At 43.0% G+C, this 20,695-nt stretch overlaps 1 protein-coding gene across 4 annotated transcripts in view; it reads right to left on the bottom strand.

Annotated features, from left to right (window-relative positions):
* The window catches only part of LOC105465194 (Rho GTPase activating protein 25), a 95,099-nt gene that overhangs the window by 37,724 nt on the left and 36,680 nt on the right, over window positions 1-20,695 (bottom strand). For 2 of the 4 annotated variants that reach the window (XM_011713466.2, XM_071076837.1), the window contains exons 2-4: window positions 18,112-18,311; window positions 11,219-11,306; window positions 5,292-5,408 (exon numbers count right to left, since the gene is read on the bottom strand). In XM_011713466.2, coding sequence (XP_011711768.2) covers window positions 5,292-5,408; window positions 11,219-11,306; window positions 18,112-18,311 — 405 coding nt within the window. Of the gene's footprint in view, window positions 1-5,291; window positions 5,409-11,218; window positions 11,307-18,111; window positions 18,312-19,028; window positions 19,048-20,695 lie in introns of those variants that run through there. The other 2 variants (XM_011713467.3, XM_011713469.3) reach the window with 2 other exon arrangements.

The following is a 20,695-nucleotide window of genomic DNA, read 5'->3' as shown; positions in this document are numbered from 1 at the left end:
CCTTTTCAATAAGTGGTGCCGCGAAAATCTGATTGCCAAACGCTGAAGACTGAAACTGGAGCCCTGTCTCTCACCATATACAAAAATAAATTCAAGATGATGAAAAACTTAAGTGTAAGATCTGAAACTATAAAAATGCTGGAATAAAACCAAGGGAAAACTCTTCTGGACATTGGTCTAGGCAAAGAATTCATGACTAAGGCCTCAAAAGCACAGGCCACAAAAATAAAAATAGACAGATAGGACTTAATTAAGCTAAAAAGCTTCTGTACAGCAAAAGAATCAACAGAGTGAACAGACAGTCTACTAAATGGGAGAAAATAGCTGCAAAGTATGCATATGATAAAGGACTAATATCTAGAATTTACAAGGAGCTCAAATAACTCAACAATAATAAAACCAAATAATCCCATTAAAAAGTGGGTGAAGGACATGAGCAGACATTTTGCAAAAGAAGACATACAAATGGCCAACATGCATATGAAAAAATCCTCAACATTAATAATCATCAGAGAAATGCAAATAAAACCCACAATGAGGTAGCATCTTACACCAGTCTGAATGGCAATTATCAAAAAGTAAAAAAATAACAGATGTCGGTCAAGATACAGAGAAAAGGGAACATATACACTGTTGGTGGGAATGTAAGTTAGTTCAACCTCTGTGGAAAACAGTATGGAGATTTCTCAGAAAACTAAAAATAAAACTATCATTTGATCCAGCAATCCCACTACTGGATATATACCCTAAGGAAAGAAAATCATTATAACAAAAAGATACCTTCACTTGTATGTTTCTCACATGATTATTACAATAGCAAAGATATGGAATCAACCTAACTGTCCATCAACAGATGATTGGATAAAGAAAATATGGTATATATACACAATGGAATACTTACTGTTCAGCCAAGTAATAGTAAATATGACATTTCAAAGAATGAAATCATGTCTTCTGCAGTAACATCAATGGAACTAGAAGTCATTTGTAAGTGAAACAAGGCAGACACAAGAAGACAGATATCACAAGTTCTGACTTATAAGTGGGAGCTAAGTAACGTGTACACACAGACATAGAGTATGGAATTACGGACAACAGAAACTCAGAAGGATGAGAGGATGGAAGGGGGTGTATGATGAGAAATTACTTAATAGGTACAATATGAGTTATCTGGTTGATGGGTACCCTAAAAGACCTGGCCACTACTACACAATCTATGCATGTAACAAAATTGCACCTGTACTCCATAAATTTATACTAATAATAATAATTTGAAAAACACAGGACCTGTTTCAGGACCTTAAAATTTGGTTGGGTAAAGGAGAAAATGTAATGCATTGTTTCCTGGCTTAGCAATAGCCTGAGCAAAACCTCAGATGACTCATCTCCGGAGGAACAGGACAAAAGCAGGTCTGGACAGAGTGACGATTTGCAATTTGGACTCCTTGCTCCCTGGAGATGGGACAAGGACCAGGTTTCAGTGTGGAGATCCAGAGAAGGCATGCCTGTCTTACTAAAAGGAGGGAGTAGTTTGGAGGAAATGGGCAAGAGTAAGCTGAGAATGAGTTTTCAGAAGTCACAAGCCCTTAGGAAAGGGTGGCAAGAAATTAGCCCACTGATAAGAAAAAGGCTGAAACACCAGTGTGCTGCCCTCTAAGGTGAGAGGAACACTCAGAGCCAGCTACAGGCAGGAGAAGCCCTGAGGAAGAAGTTGGGAATGCCACGAAGACCATGTAGACCATCTCTCCAGTCAAGGGAGAAAAGAAGCCCAAAAGGGGATGCAAGCCAGAAGAGGTATCAGCTCTGCACAACTGTCACCAGAGTAACTTCCAAAATTTAAAATTGGGATTCATTCCCTAGGGTGTACAGATGAGCTACAGGTGTCTGAAAATATTTTGCTGTCAAAAGCAAAATTGTTTGTGTCTAGGTATTTTTCTGGGGAGAGTTTCTATAGCTTTCATCAGATTCTCCAAGGGGGGTCTTTGTACCATAAAGAGCTTCACCAAGACTCACTACTGACATACTTGGAGAAAGATAGTATAATTCTAGAGGGTACAATCCATTTACTGAATAACTTCTCAGATAAGTTGATCATCATCTAACAGAGGAGAGCCTACTGAGGGAGCAGAACATAGTGCTGCTATGGGAAAATGACGTCATTCTTTCACCTATTAGATTAATAAAGCTCTATTGAGCACTGTTTAGATTCTGGTATATGGTACTGTACAAAAAAAGAGAAAAACAATTCCTGCCAAGTAGATTGAAGCTCTCCTTCCAGTGAGGGGAGTCTAGCTAGGAACAAAACAAACGAGTAAAATATTCAGCACATTAGAAGAGGGTATGTGCCAAGGAGCAAAGCAAGGCAGAACTGAGGGGTAAGGAAGGGATTCAGTGTTAAACAGAATGATAGAGGAAGGCTTACTGAGGTGATGTTTGAGCAAAGACTTGAAGACAGTAAGGGACCAAGCCATGCAGCTGCCTGGGGAAAGAGGATTCCAGGCAAAGGAAACAGCAAGTGCAAGGACCTGAAGGCAGGAACACAGGTAGGATGTTTGAGGGGGCTGGTGAAGCTAGAATGAAATGAGCATAAAAGAGGGTTCTAGAAAACAAGGTCAGAGGGGAAATGCGGGAGTGGGGGCGGCGGGCAGACTGTGCACTATAAGATCATTATAAGGCTTTGACTTTTACTCTGAGTGAGAAAGGAAGCTATTGGAGAATGCTGAACTGAGAGGAATCTTGATATGACAGGTTTAACGGGCTCACTCTGGCCACTCTGTTGAAAACATTTTGTAAGAAGGTGGGGGTGAACATGTGGAGATGAGTTTCAAGGCTAGTGCTGTAATTTGACAAGAAAGGATTCCATCTCCATCGGGTTGGTAGTGATGAAGGTGGTGGGAAGGGAGCAGGCTCTGGGTGGAAAAGGCCATAGATAATTTCACAAAGGGCTAGAAAGAGGTGGCAGCAACATGTCTCAGTGACTTCACAGTATTTGGGAGGCATGACCATCTAGTCAACCCATGTTAGAGGTTCTTTCCAAGTGGCAATGTGCTGTGGCAAAGGAGCGGACCCATGGGACAGGTCGTTTGTCCCTTTAAGACCAACATCCCTAACTTACAAATAGTAAGAACACATTTCTGATTTGCCCAGTGGCCTCAAATGAGACTATATACTGTCTTAAAAATGCCCTCACGTTCTGGGATCTATGATTTTGGATAGTAACTTTAAATACGGCTGGGCACAGTGGCTCATGCCTATAATCCCAGCACTTTGGGAAGCCGAGGCGGGTGGATCGCCTAAGGTCGGGAGTTGGAGGCCAGCCTGGCCAAAACAAGGTGAAACTCCATCTTTACTAAATATACAAAAATTAGCTGAGTGTGGTGGCACATGCCTGTAATCCCAGCAGCTCAGAAGGCTGAGGTAGGAGAATCGCTCAAACCCGGGAGGCAGGGAGGTTGCAGTGAGCCGAGATCATGCCACTGCACTCCAGTCTGGGAGACAGAATGAGACTCCATCTCAAAAATAATAATAATAATAATAATCTGAGATGCTGCATCAGAGGCAACACTGTTCTTTGAAAAGTAAGTGGTGTTGCACTCTGATTTCCCCTTCTCTGGACTTTCCACCGCCTACAGGACTTATGCTTGACTTGCTCCTCAGGTAGTGGTCTTGGGGTGCGGCGAGGGTGAAATCCCCATGTGTATCATGACAGAGTACAGCAGTTCACTATGGCAAGGCTCAGTCAAGCATCACAGTAGTCACAGAACCTAGTGAAAGTACACGGATACCATTTTGACTCAGAGAGCAGGTGCATGATTAGGCAACATCCACTACCCTTGTCTATGCAGATAGCTTAAAACACTGGACTGGAGAAAACAGAAAAGGGTGGCTCACAATCTCATAATCCAGCACAATAAGGATGGTCACAGCTAAGATCTTCCAGCATGTTGGCTAATTACGTACCTGCAGGTCATGTGCTCCCAGAGAAACAGACAGGGTAAAATCAATGCTAATGTCCCCTTTCTTGGTCCCAGACTCTTATAAAACCTCTTGGTAGCTCCTGCTCTTGGTTTCTTTGAGAAGCTAATGTGTTTAACCAGCAAATCTCTCTTGGTTGTTTAACATCATTGGATACAATTTCTATTTGTAACCAAATAAACTCTGACATGTATCAATTAACATTCCATAGCAACTTGGGGAAAATGATTAAGCCATAAAATCAAAGGTACTAAATTGCATATAAATTTTAAGTGTGTCATTCTGAAAAAAGTGTGTAGATGTAAAGAGCAAATGAAAGCAAAACACAAAAATGCCTCTGGTGGAGTATTTTTTCTTTACTCTCCACAAAATTATTGTGGTATTCTTGAAATTTCTGAAATAAGCTGTTGGCCAATGAAATAAATATTTAATATTCAAACTATGAAAGCCTCCCTAAATGATTTCCAAAATAACAGACCACACAGTCAATACATAATTATATACTTAAGGTTATCTGGAGTTGACACAAGTAGGCATGCTCCTAAAAAGTTGAAGGAAAATGTTAACTTGAGAACTGTCAGTTTTTTTCATATTTTTGTAAAAGGAGGGAAACATACTAGATTCATATGTTTGTTAATTTCAGATGGTTTTTGCATCTGTTTTCTTTAGTCAGGACCCTCCTCAAATGTGGAAACATCACCAGGATTCCCAGAGAGCTCTAATTCTTGAGTTGTGAAACCCAGAAAAGTGTTGAATGCTGAATTCACTGTACACCTGCAAGACTTGAGACACAATTCCTGAACCTTTCCCCAGTCTGATCATCCTTCTTTTGGACAGCAGCTTTATTTTCCTGTGCTGACTTATGTAGCCTAACTTATGCTTTCAGCATAGCTCTTGCCATCAGTTCCCAGAACCAGGCCGACTCGTGGTGCTGCGTGAGCCAGTGCTGCTGGGGACGCAGGGTCAGCTCATCCAACCCATTCATTTTACAGATGAGAGTACTTTGACCCAGAGAGGAGAAAGGACTACCTCCGGATATCATACACATTTACTCAGTGCAAAAGACTTGCCTTCTGTCCAGTTAATTTGGAGATGGCTCTTTGAGATGACCCGGGTGGTGCAGGGGGTGGGAAGCTAGAAGCTCTGAGCCCACTTTTCCTCCACATTTGACAGAGGACTTGGCCATGGGCATGCAGATAACTGTTTTCTGGTTGTCTCCCTTGAGCACTGCTCAAGGAGCTATCACATCTGGAGCTACTTCCTACTCCCTGAGATGTCATAGGCACCTGCCCAGGAAAGCCTGCAGGGGTCCTTACCTCCACAGGGTGTGCCAGCAACTCTCCTGAGGAATTTAACCCACTCCTCCATCTCTGCCTGGGAGCTGGCCATGAGGACATAGGAGTCCTGTCCCATGCGATTCTGGTCCCATGAGGCTGGAGGAAGAAGTAGCACTTGTGAAGGTCTTAGAGTGATAAGGGTATGAGAGCAAGGGGAAGGGAAGGGAACAAGATCTCAGTTGATTTCTTGGTTCAGTGAATCACTACCAACCAAACAACACAAATGTGTTGTCTAATTATCCTCAGTGGACCTGGATATCCGGGCACTCTTACTGTTTTTGCTGAAGCTCTAACTCTACAGACAAATCATTGAACACAATGGTTTGCAATTGGCGTAGCTGGGGCTGAGGGCTGCTTTCATTAAGAGGACAGAAGTCATTTCCTGCCAAAAGGAAAAGGAAGTTCGTGGTGCAGTTTCAGCATGGAGGAGACAATTCAGCCCATAAAAGTTAGAAGACCTTAGATCATCACGCCAGTCACGGATACTTTCCTAAGCTAGCCTTGAGCTCAGTTGCGGGGGTAGGGTAGAAGATGACAACCTCAGGTGGGAGTGACAGTGAGTACATGTGTGCTTTTTTCATAAAATTCGTGCTTGGTGTTCATATTTCTGCTCTCCTGACCACACAAGACCTTGCAAATGTAGGTTCTCAATACTCAGTTAATGGATACATGAAACTTGTTAGAACTTTCTTTACCATTTTCACTTCAAACCTAAGATTATAGATAGGTGTAGTGTTTCCTCGGTTGGTGTTCTCAAATGGACAAAACAGGTGGGAGAAATTGAAGGCAACAGAGAGCAGGGAGAAGGAGATGAAGGGAAAGAATGTGGGAAAGTGAAAACTAGGGAGAAAGAAGCAAGAGAGGGAAAAGAAGAGTATCAAATACAGGTCTTAGACCATGAAGTTAAGTCAGATCTGAGACTTGAACTCTAACTTCATCCATGGACCTGCTTGCAAATGGAAATCCTCAAAGTTGGGATTTTCTTTAGTTGGTTAAAATAAAAAGGTCTTAGCAGGGACAAGAAAACAATAGTGATCCCTTTCAATTATGGGATACTATTAAATTTCAAAGTGCCTTTGTAAGCATCAACCCATTCTTCTCACAATGGCAGGCTATCTCCCTCAGAGAGCTTGTTCTAGCTGAGTAGTTGTGCCTAAACCTGTATTTCCCTGCAGGGCAGGAAAAGACTTTCAAATCCCCTTTGGTTCTGGTCTCTTGGACCTATCTTAACATCACTGAGCCTCACCTTCCTTCACCCTTTGGGATAACCTGATTCTGAATCCATCTTGTCATTGGGTCATCAGCTTTTCTGACTGGAAGGCTCAGTCCATTAAAACCCTAGGCATTGAGAATATCCTGAGAACTGGGTGTTTTCAGAAGTAAAATGATAAGTTAAAAATACTCAGGGAAGAATGAAAAGACCCTCCAGGAATTGCAATATCCCTTTGAAATAGAATAAGGAGTTAGTATTATTTCCATTTTATAGATAATAGAACTGAATCCCAGGGATGCAAAAGCACCAGTCCATCAGTATCCAGTGAGTTGCTGCCAAATGCAGGGCAAGTCCGTCGGTCTCCTTACTCCCATGAAAGATTCCACTGGCCCATATTGCTTCTAAATGTGACCTTGGACAAAATTTATCTGGTGTCTTTTCCCCCTCTCTCTCCACCATGCCTCAACTCCAGTCAATATGTTGTTAAAACATGCCTTCTCAGTTTACCCTGAGTCCTGGGAGGTCCTTTTGTTCTGTCATGAGCAACCCCACTGGGAAACACCCAGGTCTCAAGATGTTCCTGAATGAAGAGGACTTCCATGGACTAATTCTTCTGGTTAGGAGAGCTGATGACCTGATGACAGGATGATTGAGAATCAGATTGTACCAAAGGGTGAAATAATGTGAAGCTTGATGATATTAAGATAGGTCCAAGAGACAAGAACCAAAGGGGGTTGGAAAGGTTTCTGTTGTATTTGGGCATAATTGGGGTGCTAGGACAGACTTTCATTAAGAGGAATTGACTGACATTAATACAAAGCTCATGAACAGCAACTCTGACCTCAGGCACAATTTATCTGACTTAAACACAGCTTGTTCGACATGTGTTACCCATTGGGCTGTTTCTCTTGTTGGAAATGGACATCTCTTCTTTTCTTAATCTGCCTGAGGAACTCCTGTCCATTCTTTAAAACCCAACCCAAATGTTACCTTTTTTAGGGACCTTTCTTCCCCCTACTCCAAGTTGAGTGGAGAGTCCTTATTCTATTATCCCTTAATATCTTGTTCTTACCTCCATCACTGCAGTAGCTAAATTGTCTTGAGCAATAGTTTCCTTACAGGTGCAATGGAGATATTATTTAATATGTCCAAAACTGATGCCCTTACCCCCCATACCCTGAAAAAACTTGCTACATGCACAAATCTCAGCAAATCCATATTTTCCACTGTTTAGGCCAAAACTTTGGAGTCAATGTTGATTTCTTTTTCCCACATCCAATTAATTAGCAAATGAAGCCCTCCCTACCTTCAAAATGTGATCAGAAATTGCCTACTTCACAGCCCTTCATCATTGCTATCTCTGACTTGGATTCTTGCAAAAGCCTCCTCACTAACCTCCTTGCTCTGCCCTTGCCCCCACTACTTACTTTTATTTTCAATTCAAAAGAATTTTAAAACATGAGTTATGTCATGTCACACCTCTGCTCAAAACGTTCCAGTGGCTTCCCATCCTTCTAGCAGAAAAGCTAAAGTTCTCACATTGCCTACAACTGTCTATGAAATCTGTGCCCACCCCTGAGCAAATGTCCTATTTTTGTCTCCTGCCATCACTTCACTCTAACCACACTGGCCTCCTTGACCTTCCTTGAACATATGAAATAGACTCAGAGACTTTGCACTGGCAATTTCCACTTCCTGGAATGCTCTTCCTCCAGCTGTGCTCTTAGCTGACTCCCTCATTGCCTTCCGATCTGTGCCCAAAGGTTACCTTCTTAATGACACAAACTCTGCCGGCTCTGTTCACAATAACCAGTCAACCGTCTCAGCCAGCACCTTCTCTCTCTTTGGTTTAATTTTCCCCATAATTGTTATCCTATCAGAAAAACTACATAATTTGCCCATATATTTGGTTTGCTGCTAGTCTCTTCCCACATAAGGTGCATGCAGGCTGCTTAGTTCTTTGCCACATTCCCAGTCCTGCAATAGTACTTAGCTCATAGGAGATGCTCAATGAAGTTGTTGTATAAATGAGTGACAACAGATCATAAAGTGGTATGAGAACTAAATGAGATAGCATATGCAACAGAAGGAACAACCTCTTATCCCTAGTGATTCCCTGGGGTGGGAGGAGAATAGATAGTTATTCTATGAAAGGTCAGTAGCGAGAGGGAAGCCTACCCTAAATTGTTGCCTGCCCTCAATTAAAAAAAAAAAAAACTAGCATGACTACAATTAAAAGTTTCTGTGTGGTGTTTGTGCAAATAAAACTGGTGATCACAGAGAGAGGATCCTATCTAGGAAGCCCATTTCTTATACCAGCATTAGCTGCGGAGAATCATCTTGCAAAAGAAGATGATAAAAAGAGGAACTCAAAATTCTCTGTTATAACATGAAGGATGTCTCACTTTAGGGTTGGGTGGAACCTTGGAAGATGATGGTATCTTTATGAAAATGGTTTCCTATCTTATTATTACTTTAGAATTATTTGTCCTTATGAGATGTGTGTGAGGTGTGTGTGTGTGTGTAAGAGAGAGAGAGAGGCTGGGTGTGGTGGCTCACGCTTGTAATCCCAACACTCTGGGAGGCTGAGGCAGGTGGATCACAAGGTCAGGAGATGGAGACCATCCTGGCTAACACGGCGAAACCCCGTATCTACTAAAAATACAAAAATTTATCCTGGCGTGGCAGTGTGCGCCTGTAGTCCCAGCTGCTGGGGAGGCTGAGGCAGGAGCATGGCATGAACCCGGGAGGCGGAGCTTGCAGTGAGCCAAGATTGCACCACTGCACTCCGGCCTGGGCGACAGAGCAATACTCTGTTTAAAAAAAAAAAAAAAGAGAGAGAGAGAGAGAGAAAAAAAAAGAATCTGAGAATTCCTCTAGCAGGCCAGGAGACTGTTGCGAACATGAATGATAATGAGAGAACAAATCTTCCTCCTGCACTGGTATAGCAATTTGAAGAGTAGGTATTTTTGGTGCAAAGCCCACAGTGAATCTTCAGCTGGATCTCTCAGTTGGGTTACTCTAGATTGAAAACCCAGGCTTTAGGACACACATGTTACCATGGATGGTTGTGTCCCATGAATTGCACTGGGAGAGGCATCCTAAGAACAGAATAACCTTTGTGGAAAGGGAGAGAGATATTCCTAGTGAGGAGAGACTGAAAAAGCAGGCTTTCCTGCTTTTCCTCTGAAGAGAAAGAGAGGAAGATAGACCTTCAGATTAAAAAGCAAGGGAGGATGGGAACAGTGTCTCGCATCTGTAATCCCAGCACTTCAGGAGGCTGAAGCAGGTGGATTGCCTGAGGTCAGGAGTTTGAGAGCAGCCTGGCCAACACATGAAACCCTGTCTCTACTAAAAATACAAAAATTAACTGGGCATAATGGCATGCACCTCTAGTTCCAGCTACTCGGGAGGCTGAGGCAGGAGAATTGCTTGAACTGGGGAGGCAGAGGCTGCAGTGAGCCCAGATCGCACTACTGCCCTCCAGCCAGGGCAACAGAGCAAGACTCTGTCCCCACTTCAAAAAAACAAAAACAAAAACAAAACAAAACAAAAAAAACAAGCAAGACAGTGCCCATGAGGGGACCATCTAGGAACTTAAAAATTTTTTTATTTGTATTCTATAAATGGTCATAGCCAAGTTTAGGAATTTTTTTCTGCATTATAATTATCTCTAGATTATTCCCAAATATCAAACACTGATATGACATGCACTGTATCAAATGCTTCATATTGATTTCCTTATTTAATCCTCACTATCATCATTATTATCCCCATTTTATAGACAAAAAATCAGAGGCAAGGAGAAATTAAGTAACCTCTTACACAAATAGTGCCAGGGTCAGGGCAGGCTGGCTCCAGACTGGACACTTCTAACCTCTATGCTATGCTGCCTTCTCCATCAACTTTCTTAAGCACACAGTCACCTTGTGTGAGTGGGAAGGAGAGGGGGAAGAAAAGAGGCACTCAGGAGCCACGTGGCCTCCCCTGCTGTGGTCAGTACAACAGTAGCAGCAAGGCTACACAGTCAGATTAACCTCTAGTCCCAGAGCCCCTGGCAGGGCTAGGGCTAGCATAGGAGCAAGAGACAGGGAGAAGGGTGGAAGCATCTCAGCATGGCAGATTCAGGAGCATGACCCAAACTCCCCTTGTTCCAAATGCATTCGAGGAAGGAAACTCTTGATTTGAAAGAGGCACCCTCCAATGTGCCAATCATGTGTGCAATGGTGAGATGCAATGGGTGGAACCATCTGAGGCTGTTGACTTTTTATAATTTTTGACCCTTCGAAATGGCAATTTCACATGGTTCCATTTACATTTTAACTGTTAAATTTAATGACCTACTCACCTTCTAGACTGAGTTCATTTTAGTGAGTAGAGAAGGTACACTTTTCATGTCAGTGGCTCAGTGCCTTGTACAGTACCTGGCTCCTAGCACACACTCATGAAATGCTTACAGAGTTGAACAAAATGCTTACCTACTTATTTCATGGGCATTATTCAAGCACTTGATACTAGTTAATAAACTGCAATAGCTTCATTAACTGTATACAGAACCACTGTGGGTTCTCAATAGGCTGGTTGGTTAGTTAGTTGAATGAGTCTCCAAATATAGCTTTGACTTCTAGAATCCAGAAGTAAAATGGGAATTTTACTTCTGCATTGCACCTCTGTCCTACCTGTTGTGGCCTACCTGGAATGATTTCAAAGACAAACTTCCCAGCTTCTTCTGGGTTTGTGGCGATCTCCTTGATTGTACTTCCTGGTAGATGCATGCAGCCCTGAAAGATGAAAAGTCAGGCCTTAAGGATAAGCAGCAATTTAACGCCTATAAACTAAAATTGAGTTGGAGAACAGATAGGATAATGATGGGATGGGGTGGAGAGTAGGAGGGTAGGGACACGGGAAGCTAGCCTCCCAGTTTTAATGGGGCCCCTTCTGCTGCTCCGGCCTCGGGCAAATTAAAGGGCAGCTATTCCAGAGCAAACCAGATGCCCAGAGAAAGACAAGGTTCTGATATAAGAATAAGCTAAGAGAGTTCCATCACCAGTACTTGCCTCTTCCCACTTTTCCAAGGACCCAACTGCATGGTCAAACGAGACACTTGGTCTTTGTGAAGGCAATGCTGAGGCTGGGGAGACCATACTGCCTGCCAGGCTGCCAGAGGGGTTCAGGGAGGACTGAACCACTCAGGTCACCATTTGAGGGGATGGGGTATTGAGTAGCAGGTGCCTGCACCTTCACTAACCACCTCGAATGTATTATTCATTTAGTCCTTCCAGCAGGCCTCCAAGCAAAGTATCATTATGCACATTTTATAGGTGAGGAAAAGAGATCAGAAAGCTTCTGTAATCTACCCAAAGTTATAGAGCTAGTAAGTGCCAGAATAGTAGTTGATCTCAGAAGTCAGTCCAAAGCCAGCGCTCTTCACCATCAAAGCTGAGGTGGTGGGAAATGGTCCCACCACCAAGCCCAGATCTATGAAGGGTGACTGAGGGTTTAATAGGATTTGTGACCTCTTATACACGGATATATTATCAGAAAAACAAGCCACTTCCACCATGTGTGTGCATGGTGCTTTATCACTTACAGTGCATTTCGCTTGGGATAATTTTTTTTTTTTGAGATGGAGTCTCGCTCTGTTGCCCAGGCTGGAGTGCAGTGGCATGATCTCAGCTCACTGCAACCTCTGCCTCCTGGTTCAAGTGATTCTCCTGTCTCAGTCTCTCGAGTATCTGGCACTACAGGCGCCTGCCACCATGTCTGGCTAATTTTTTGTATTTTTTTTTAGTGGAGACGGGGTTTCACAGTGTTAGCCAGGATGGTCTTGATCTCCTGACCTCGTGATCCGCCCACCTCAGCCTCCCAAAGTTCTGGGATTACAGGCATGAGCCACCTCGCCTGGCCCATTTGAGATAATTCATTAGACCCCCACAACAGCTCCATATCCAGAGCACAGCAAGATTTATCACTGCCACTTTGCAGATGAGGAAATTGACACTTTGAACGTCTAAATGACTGCACAAAGTGAGATAGTTAATGTGCACTGGATCTAGTTATTCAAAATTTATACCTCACTGGCTGTTGAAGGTAGCAGGCCTGGTTCTGAGTTGAGTAAACACACATGTCTTTATTTCAAAACAAAGTACGGATGGAGACGATTGGTGGCAGAGAACACTATAAAGGCAAAAGAGTCTTAAGGATATCTCAGAAGTAAGATCCACTCAGGAGCCTAAGAGAATAAATGTTTCTTGAGGATCTAGAAATAAAAATGCCTAAGACTGAGAAAGAACAAGACAAAAAGGAAGAGGAGGAGGAGGGGAAGGAACAGAAAGGGCAGGAGAAGGAAGAAGAGAAAGAACAAATGGGAGGAGAATGAGGATGAAAGACAAGGAAGGGGATAAGGGGGAAGGGGAAGGAGGAGAAGAAAAAGCAAATCGGTCTAGAAAATGGAATTCTGCAATTCCTCTACATTCCTCTAATTTTATTATTTAAAAATAACCTCCACCTACATGGTCCTCACCATCTTTAATAAATCACATCAATGCCTTCAGAAAAAACGACCCTGAGGTTGTGCTGCTGAGCTACTTTGGATGAGTTATGGTGCCAGAATAAAAGGCCTTGTTGCTTTAAGACAGGACAGAGCACTGTCTGGTAAGGAGAGAAGGAAAGGGCAATCACAGAGGTGTCTGCCTCCCCTAAGTACCCCTCTAAACTGTCATTTGGTACCCAAAATCATTTCATCAGAAATCGTAACAATAAAATACTAAAAATATACATGCCATGTATTGAGCAGTCCTAAAGTGTCTAACTCTATGCTAATTGCCCTGAATATATCAGCACATCTAATCTTCATAAGAAGTCTAGGAGGGAAGGACTTTTATTCTCCCCCATTGGAGAAAGGAAGAAGCAAAGCTCAAAGAAGTTAATTAGCTGACCCAGGATCACAAAAGCTAGATAATACAAAATCTATGATTCCAGCCTCAGTCAGTGTGATTCCAGAATTACAAATAAGGCTTCACTTACAAGTCCCACTTGCTGAGAGAAGTAACAATCAGAGTTAAACATGTTCACACCAAGGTGTAAATGACTAATTCCTTGCACTCAGCATGAGAGCCTTGAACTTCATAAATGGCAAGAGGAAGGCAAGTAAGAGGAAGAGATACCAGTAGGGGTGAAGATGGGGACACTAATGGGGAAGGAAGAATTGTTCGAGGAAGGGAAGGGCACAAGTTGCCCAGAGCCACTTTCATGTACTTAGCAAGTTGACTGGGGTGGACTCTGTATAAAGATGGAAGGACGGAAAGGTTTATGCAGGAGGCCACAAGTCCTTCAGCAGTAAAGCAATGGAGACAGCTACGGCAGTGAGGTGCCAGAATATCTAGAATTCTCTAGCTATAACTTTTAAATCTATTATAAATTCAGGTAGAACTACATTTTAGCCCAACTCCTTGTTAAAGCATTTTTCAAAATGTTTATATTGGCTCATGAGAACTTAACTGTTACATTTTAAGCCACTTAAATACAGCTATTACTAAAATTTAAATTCTATAAGCTTACAATGAAATATTTTCTACTAAAAAGGTGAAGATACTTAAATTTTACAACTTTCTGATTCTTTACTAAATTTTGCTATCATTTCTGCCATTGTAGTTACTTCCATCTATTCTATCTGTGTGGTGGAAATCCTATACAATGTGGTTCTATAGTATGTCTCTTCTCAACTCTGAGTTCAGTGATATCACGTTGGTAGCTTGCATCAGTCATGATGGGAGCATCTGCTGCACAGAAATTAGCAAATGTTGCACTTCAATCAACTCTCCCGTCAGAGGGCCCATTGTTAACTATTTACCGGCACGCCGCTGATAGACAACCACTTGTGGCGATGCCTCAGAAAACAGACAGATGAGACAATGGGACCACGGGTCTACCCTACTACTAGGATTGTCTGAGACCATCATTGTAACAGAAACTTGAGGGCAATAAGCTGAGGTTCTATTCAAAACAATTTCCCTGACAAAGAACTTTCTAGAATGGTTTATATAAAGCTAGTTGATGGACTTACACAGCCTTATACTGTTAAAACCGGACAGGATCTTTCTGAGAACTCAAAGAAAAAATGCACAGACTGCCTTCTATAGGGCCACAGGATTCCCCAAAAGCACATACAGGAAAGTCTATCATACACGGTTCCATAATTTATTTACATTCTCCTTTGTCGGACGCTAGGTCCAATGTTTCTCATTATAAATAGCATTTAATGTTCTTATTATTTCTTTTGGAACTTCATAGACCCAGAATCACTGTGTCTAAGGGTATGACAATTTTTTGTGTTTAGTAAATCTGGCCAAATGACTTTCTAGAGAGGTTGTACCAACCGACCCACACATCACCAGTGTAAGAGGGCCCTTACGCCTGATGCTTCCAAGATTCTTGTGATGTTTCTGTTTTTTGGTATCTTGGGGGATAGGATGTTTGTGTGCATTCTTTTTAAATTTACAACTATTACACTTAAATTATAAAAATATTTTTAAAGAAACATTAAAAATTGTATGTGTAACCCCAGTATTCAGAGATAACCACCGTTAATACTTCTGTGTATGTCTTTCTAGACCTTTTTCTATAAATACAGATTCATATTTTTTCCAAGAATGGGATTAGTATACACATCACCTTCTGTTGTAAAGTGCTTTTCAAAGACAATATTATGGACATCTTTCTATATCAAAAAGTATTAATTAGGAGCATCAATGTCTGAATTGTATTTTATTGTATAGACATGTAAATATAGCCTAATATAAGTTAGCCCCTACCACTGGGCATTGCTGTCATATCACTAATATAAACAATGCTGTGGGGAATCTACTTAATTATTGCTTGTGATAATAGTATAGACATCAGCCCAAATTCCTAACAGTGGAAAATTAATTAAATAAATTATAGAGCATTCATATAATAGATTGTTTTGACATAACTAAGAATTATATTATAGAGTCATATTTAGTGTTGGGGCCAATATTCATGAAGTATTTTTAATTTTTTCATTAAATAATATTTATTATACTAATTTTGCATTTACAATAGATGAGTTCCTAAATACATACATATAGGGAAGGTTGAAAGTAGAGGGGATGTAGGTGGCTATTTCTTACTGATGGGATTGTGAATAACTTTTAAAGCTTTTGTAATCAAACTATACATATCAACATGCAGTAAACTACACTATTCTTTCTAAGAAATTATTATTTTATTCCTAAAGGTTTTATTTTTCTATTTTTCATATCTGAAATGAGTGTTGGATTTTATCAACGCATTTTTCAGCCATCTATTGAAGGGTTGTGTGGTTTTGCTTACTTGACCTATTGATCTGATGTATTACATCAATAGATCTCCTCAAAATAAATTATCCTTGTCATCCTAGAAGTGTTACCTAATTATCTCAGGCTAATTTAGTCCTGAGAAGGCTTTGGGTTTCTTCCTCCCAGAAGTAAAGAGGAGAAGCAAGAACCTTCATATATTTATTTTACCTTTTGACATGAGTTTATGTTTTTACAAAACAGTTTTTTACACCTGCTTTATATCATTTGATCCTGTGACAAATGCAGGCCAGGTAGTATTGTCTGATTTTATAAAAGAATAAAGAGGGGTTCAGAAAAATTAAATAATTACAGGGCCAAACAGTGGTGGAGCCAGGAAAAGAACACGTCCTTTGATATAAAGTGCGTCTCACCCTCTACACTTCATGGAAACACACTCAGCTGCCCCTTTCATTGATGTGGGGTGGCCACACCTTACTGCCGTCTCCCTTACACTCTGCAGATAGGAAGGCTTCCTCCATCGTCTTAAGACATCAACTGCCATCTTAGCCTGGAATTGCTTGGCTTTAATAAGGTCTGGGGTGTTTATAAAGAGAAGGAAGGCTGGTTACCATGGACAGAACACTAGGCAAGAGTCCAGTCTGTGGTGGGATCCCTGTGATCCTCCTCCGGCCTCTGCAGTGACAGACACTCAGAATTCAGAGCCCTTAAGTGGAGGAACTGGTTAACCGAGTCCTGCTGATGTGTAATGGATTCTCAAGCCTGCCCTTAAAGAAAGCTGTCCTCTTCCAAAATGACCTTTTCACTTTGGTCCCATCCACCCCCAATATCTACACACTTCTTGTCCTCATCTTTCTCGGGATTTTGTTCTGACTCCAGAAGGTTCTAGAGTCGGTCTTGCCGAATAAGCTCCTTCTGGCCAAGCCCATACTTCCATCTCCACAGACATGAGTTCTAGGTGGGTGACCAGCTGTGCTGGATGCCCTGAGACATCCAGTTTGCACCTGGGATCCTGGCGTAATTGTTCAGAGCATCCTCTTTTATTCTCACACACCACAATGGCCAGAAAAGCAATGAGGTTGGCCAAAGAGACCTAGGCCCAAGATTTAGGATTAAAGCCCATTCTCACAGCCTTATCCACTGCATCAGGAAATCCTGTTTGCTCTACTTTCAAAGTATATCCAGAAGCTGACCATTTTCCTCCAGCCCACAACTCCCACTGAGCCCCTAAACATCATAACCCCTTACCTAGATTACTTGAGTCTTCCCCCTGCTCTATTTTTGAGCACAGTAGCTAGAGCTGTCTTTTTACAACTTAAACCAAAAACTGTCACTCTCTGCTCAGAGCCCTGCAATGCCTCCCTGTGGCCCTCAGTGTGAATGCTCAGGTCCTTACAGTAGCTTGCAGTGCCCCAGCAGTCTGTGCCCCTGACCCCTGACTGCCCTCTTGCTTCTCAGACCTCATCCCCTCTGATTCCTACCTGCTAGTTCTGCTCCCACCACAGTGCCCTCCTTGCAATTCCCCATCCAGGCCAGACATGCTCCCTTTGGGGCCTTGGCACCAGCTGTTCTCTCTCTGCCTGGAACACTCTTTCCCCCAGAGATCTACCCAGCTTATTCCCTCTCCTCTGTAGTTTTGATCCCAGTGTCACCTGCTTCATGAGGTCATTTGACCATCCTTTTAAAAATTACATCTTCCCTTAACTATTGACACCTGCTAGCTCATCCTATTTTTTCCTCACAGAACTAATCTTTTTCCTAACAAATTACATACTTTTCTTATTTGTTATGCTTATGTGTCTTTTCCTCCATATTCTAAGTTGTGTGTGGTAGAGATTTTTATCTGTTTTGCTCATAGTTTATTTCAAGTACCTAGAACAGTGTCTGGCATATAATAAATGCTCAGTAAATACTTACTGAACAAACAAATCAATGAGTCCCACAATCGGTTTTCCTGAACCCAAATCCACTTTCTCTGAACCCTTGACTGAGTGTCACCACCATCACCACCCTGTTGCCGGTCTTGACTTAGAGCCACGTGTAGGAAACTCCACAATGCCCATCCTGGGACTTCCTAGAGGACCACTCTGTCATCTTTGCAACTCAGTTTATGTATCTAGAAAATGGTATAAAGGAAAAAGCAATTTCCTTTCCAACGGGTGTGTCTGGTCCTATTAAGAAGGCCCCTGTGAGTTTAAATGCAATCCCAGCGGACTCCAGGCCCGCCTCCTCCGTGCCTTATGAACGGGACAAACAGCCTGGCTGGTACCTGGGGCTTCGTGTCCTCTTCATCCTTGTAGTAGTAGAGCTGCTGTGCCCTCAGCACAAAGTACCTCTGCTGCCAGTTCTTCACGATGGACCTCTGCTTCTTCAGCCAGCCCATCTTGATGGGCCTCTCCAGCGGGTTGGGGGTGGACGATGGATGGAAGGCCGCCATCTGCTCGCCAGTCATCACACTCCTTGACCGAGCTATAGAGAGGAAAAGACAGGCCGACTGACTGAGGGACATGGGGCAGTGAGCAAAGAGTGGGCGGAGAGGAGGGAGGAACCCCAGAGGGGCTGAGAAGCGAAGGGGGCACGACAGCCAGGTCCAGTTCAGGGGTCCGGATCTGAGCCAGAGAAAGTTCCCCCTGAGCCAGAGAAGCAGCCGAGGGGCCAGCTCCCAGTCAGGGCCAGGCCAAGAACAAAACCCAGGCGGCGGCCAGTGGCCTGGTACACAGGCAGTCCGGCACCGCGGCGGGCCCCGTCATTCTGCAAAGCGAAAGGTTGGCTGGAGCCTTCTGAAGAGGAAGTGGCCACAGCATCTGACAAAAGGTGCTTCCTTTTTCCTGCGTGGGAGTCAGTATCTGACAAGAGAGAGGAGAAAATAATGCCTCACTCTGAAGGCTCGGGGTGAGTCCCACGCAGCTGCAGAGGCCGCCGGAAGCTGCCCGGGCACTCTTCCACAGCGGCCGGCTAGAGGAGGGGCCACACGCCACAAGCTGTGCTAGCTCCGACCTCGCTGTCGAATGCGGGCCTCCTCCAGCGGACCCCACTCAAACCCCAGCCCCCGGCCACAGGGCCAGCCTGCAGGGAGTTGGCACCTTCTGAATTCTCCTGCCCAGTGCCATTCTGTCCCCTGTCCACGGAGAGTATCCCAGCCCTTTATGCTGTACAAGCAGCTCGCTGCTGCTGCCTTCCCATTACCTTTAGTTAGGTTGTCACTGCCAATAGAACTCAGAAGCAGGATTTGAAGCCAGAGCCCCTTGAACCTACTGCATGGTATAATTGGCTTTTATTTTCACACAGGAAGTCTGCTTGTCATTTGATTAAGTGCAGCCTGTACCTCCACATCTTGTCTCCATGGTAACTCCCACCCAGGGCCACTCTCTCCTTTCCTTCCCTACCCAGCGCTCCATCGATCATCCTGGTCCCCATTCAACACTTCCTTCTGAGCCCCACCTTCCTTCTTTCCCAGCCAGTTCAAGGATGCCCTCGTCTCCTTGGACTGTGCTGCCCTCCACACTTGCTAATACCCAGTGTCTGCACCCCTCTACTTCTGCCAAGTGTTGCTGGAGAAAGGCCTCATCTTCCAACCCCCTTTTTCAGGTTTTGTCCCTCCCTGGACCACTCACGACACAGCTAAACTAAGCCATCAACTCTACTCTCACCCCATTTCATTTCACCTGATTGGAGACTAGTTCTACCTTTCCTGACTTTTTGACAGTGGATAAATTATGCTTCTCTGAGCCTCGGCTTCCTCACTTGCTAAATTAGGATAATAATACTTCCTAGTTTATGGAATTGTTGTAGAGATTAAACAAACATATGCAAACCACTTAGCACAGTCCCTGGTCAAAGGTAAGTATATGCTACTCTTACTATTTTTATCAACAGATGACTTTACTTCCTACTAAAAGGATGGGGGTCATCACTGAGAGCTTCTTCAACTTCCCTCTTCACTTGAAAATGTCATTCCATCATCAAGCTTCCTTTCTTTCTTCTTTCCTATCTTTAATGCATTAAATTGCCAACACCTCCTCATTGATTTTGAAAAATATATTCAGCGGGTACATATGCTGGTTTGTTACATGACTCCATTGCATAATGGTGGGGACTGGGTTTCTAGTGTACCCATCGCCCAAATATTGAACATTGTAACCAACAGGTAATTTTTCAGTCCTCACCTCCCTCCTGCCTTCCCCACTTTTGGAGTCCTCAGTGCCTATTATTCCCATCTTTATGTCCATGTATACCTATTGTTTAGCTCCCACTTATAAATAAGAACATGGGATATTTGATTTTCTGTTTCTGAGTGAGTTAGGATAAAAAGCCTCCAGCTCCATCCATGTTGCTGCAAAGGACGGAATTTCATTCTTTCTGATTCCATTATTTCTATCTCTTTCTATGCCTGTGATTCTCAGTCTTTATAGTCATGGCATACTTTCAAACACTGGAGTTTTATATGGTATTACAGAGTCTTTCTGTAGCTATCTCCAATTGTATCTAGAGTTATCACCCTATTTCCACATTTCGCCCTTCTGTCCAATATTGCTGTCTGAAGAGGACTCCACTGTAACTGGGCTCCCTTGACCCTCACAAGGGGTCTGAGTTCCCGTAATATACCCTTATACCTGTTTCCATCTGGCAGTCACTTCTTACCTCCCACCAGCGACCTGGTGAGGTCATACTAGGTTGTATCCCAGGTTGCAAGAAGTATTTGATTCAGCATCCCATTGGACAGACATCGTCATAAGAGTGCTTATACTCAGATGTAGAAAAGGTAATTTGATATTTTGATGACAATTTGGTAGCTTGCTTACAAAGGATTTGCTTTATATCAGGGTGTCTTAGCAGCCCAGTTAAGAACTTTA

This window comes from Macaca nemestrina, chromosome 13, assembly GCF_043159975.1.
Source record: "Macaca nemestrina isolate mMacNem1 chromosome 13, mMacNem.hap1, whole genome shotgun sequence".
Classification (NCBI taxonomy): domain Eukaryota; kingdom Metazoa; phylum Chordata; class Mammalia; order Primates; family Cercopithecidae; genus Macaca; species Macaca nemestrina.
Note: the sequence above shows the minus strand (reverse complement) of the source record. Positions and strands in the feature narration are given on the sequence as shown.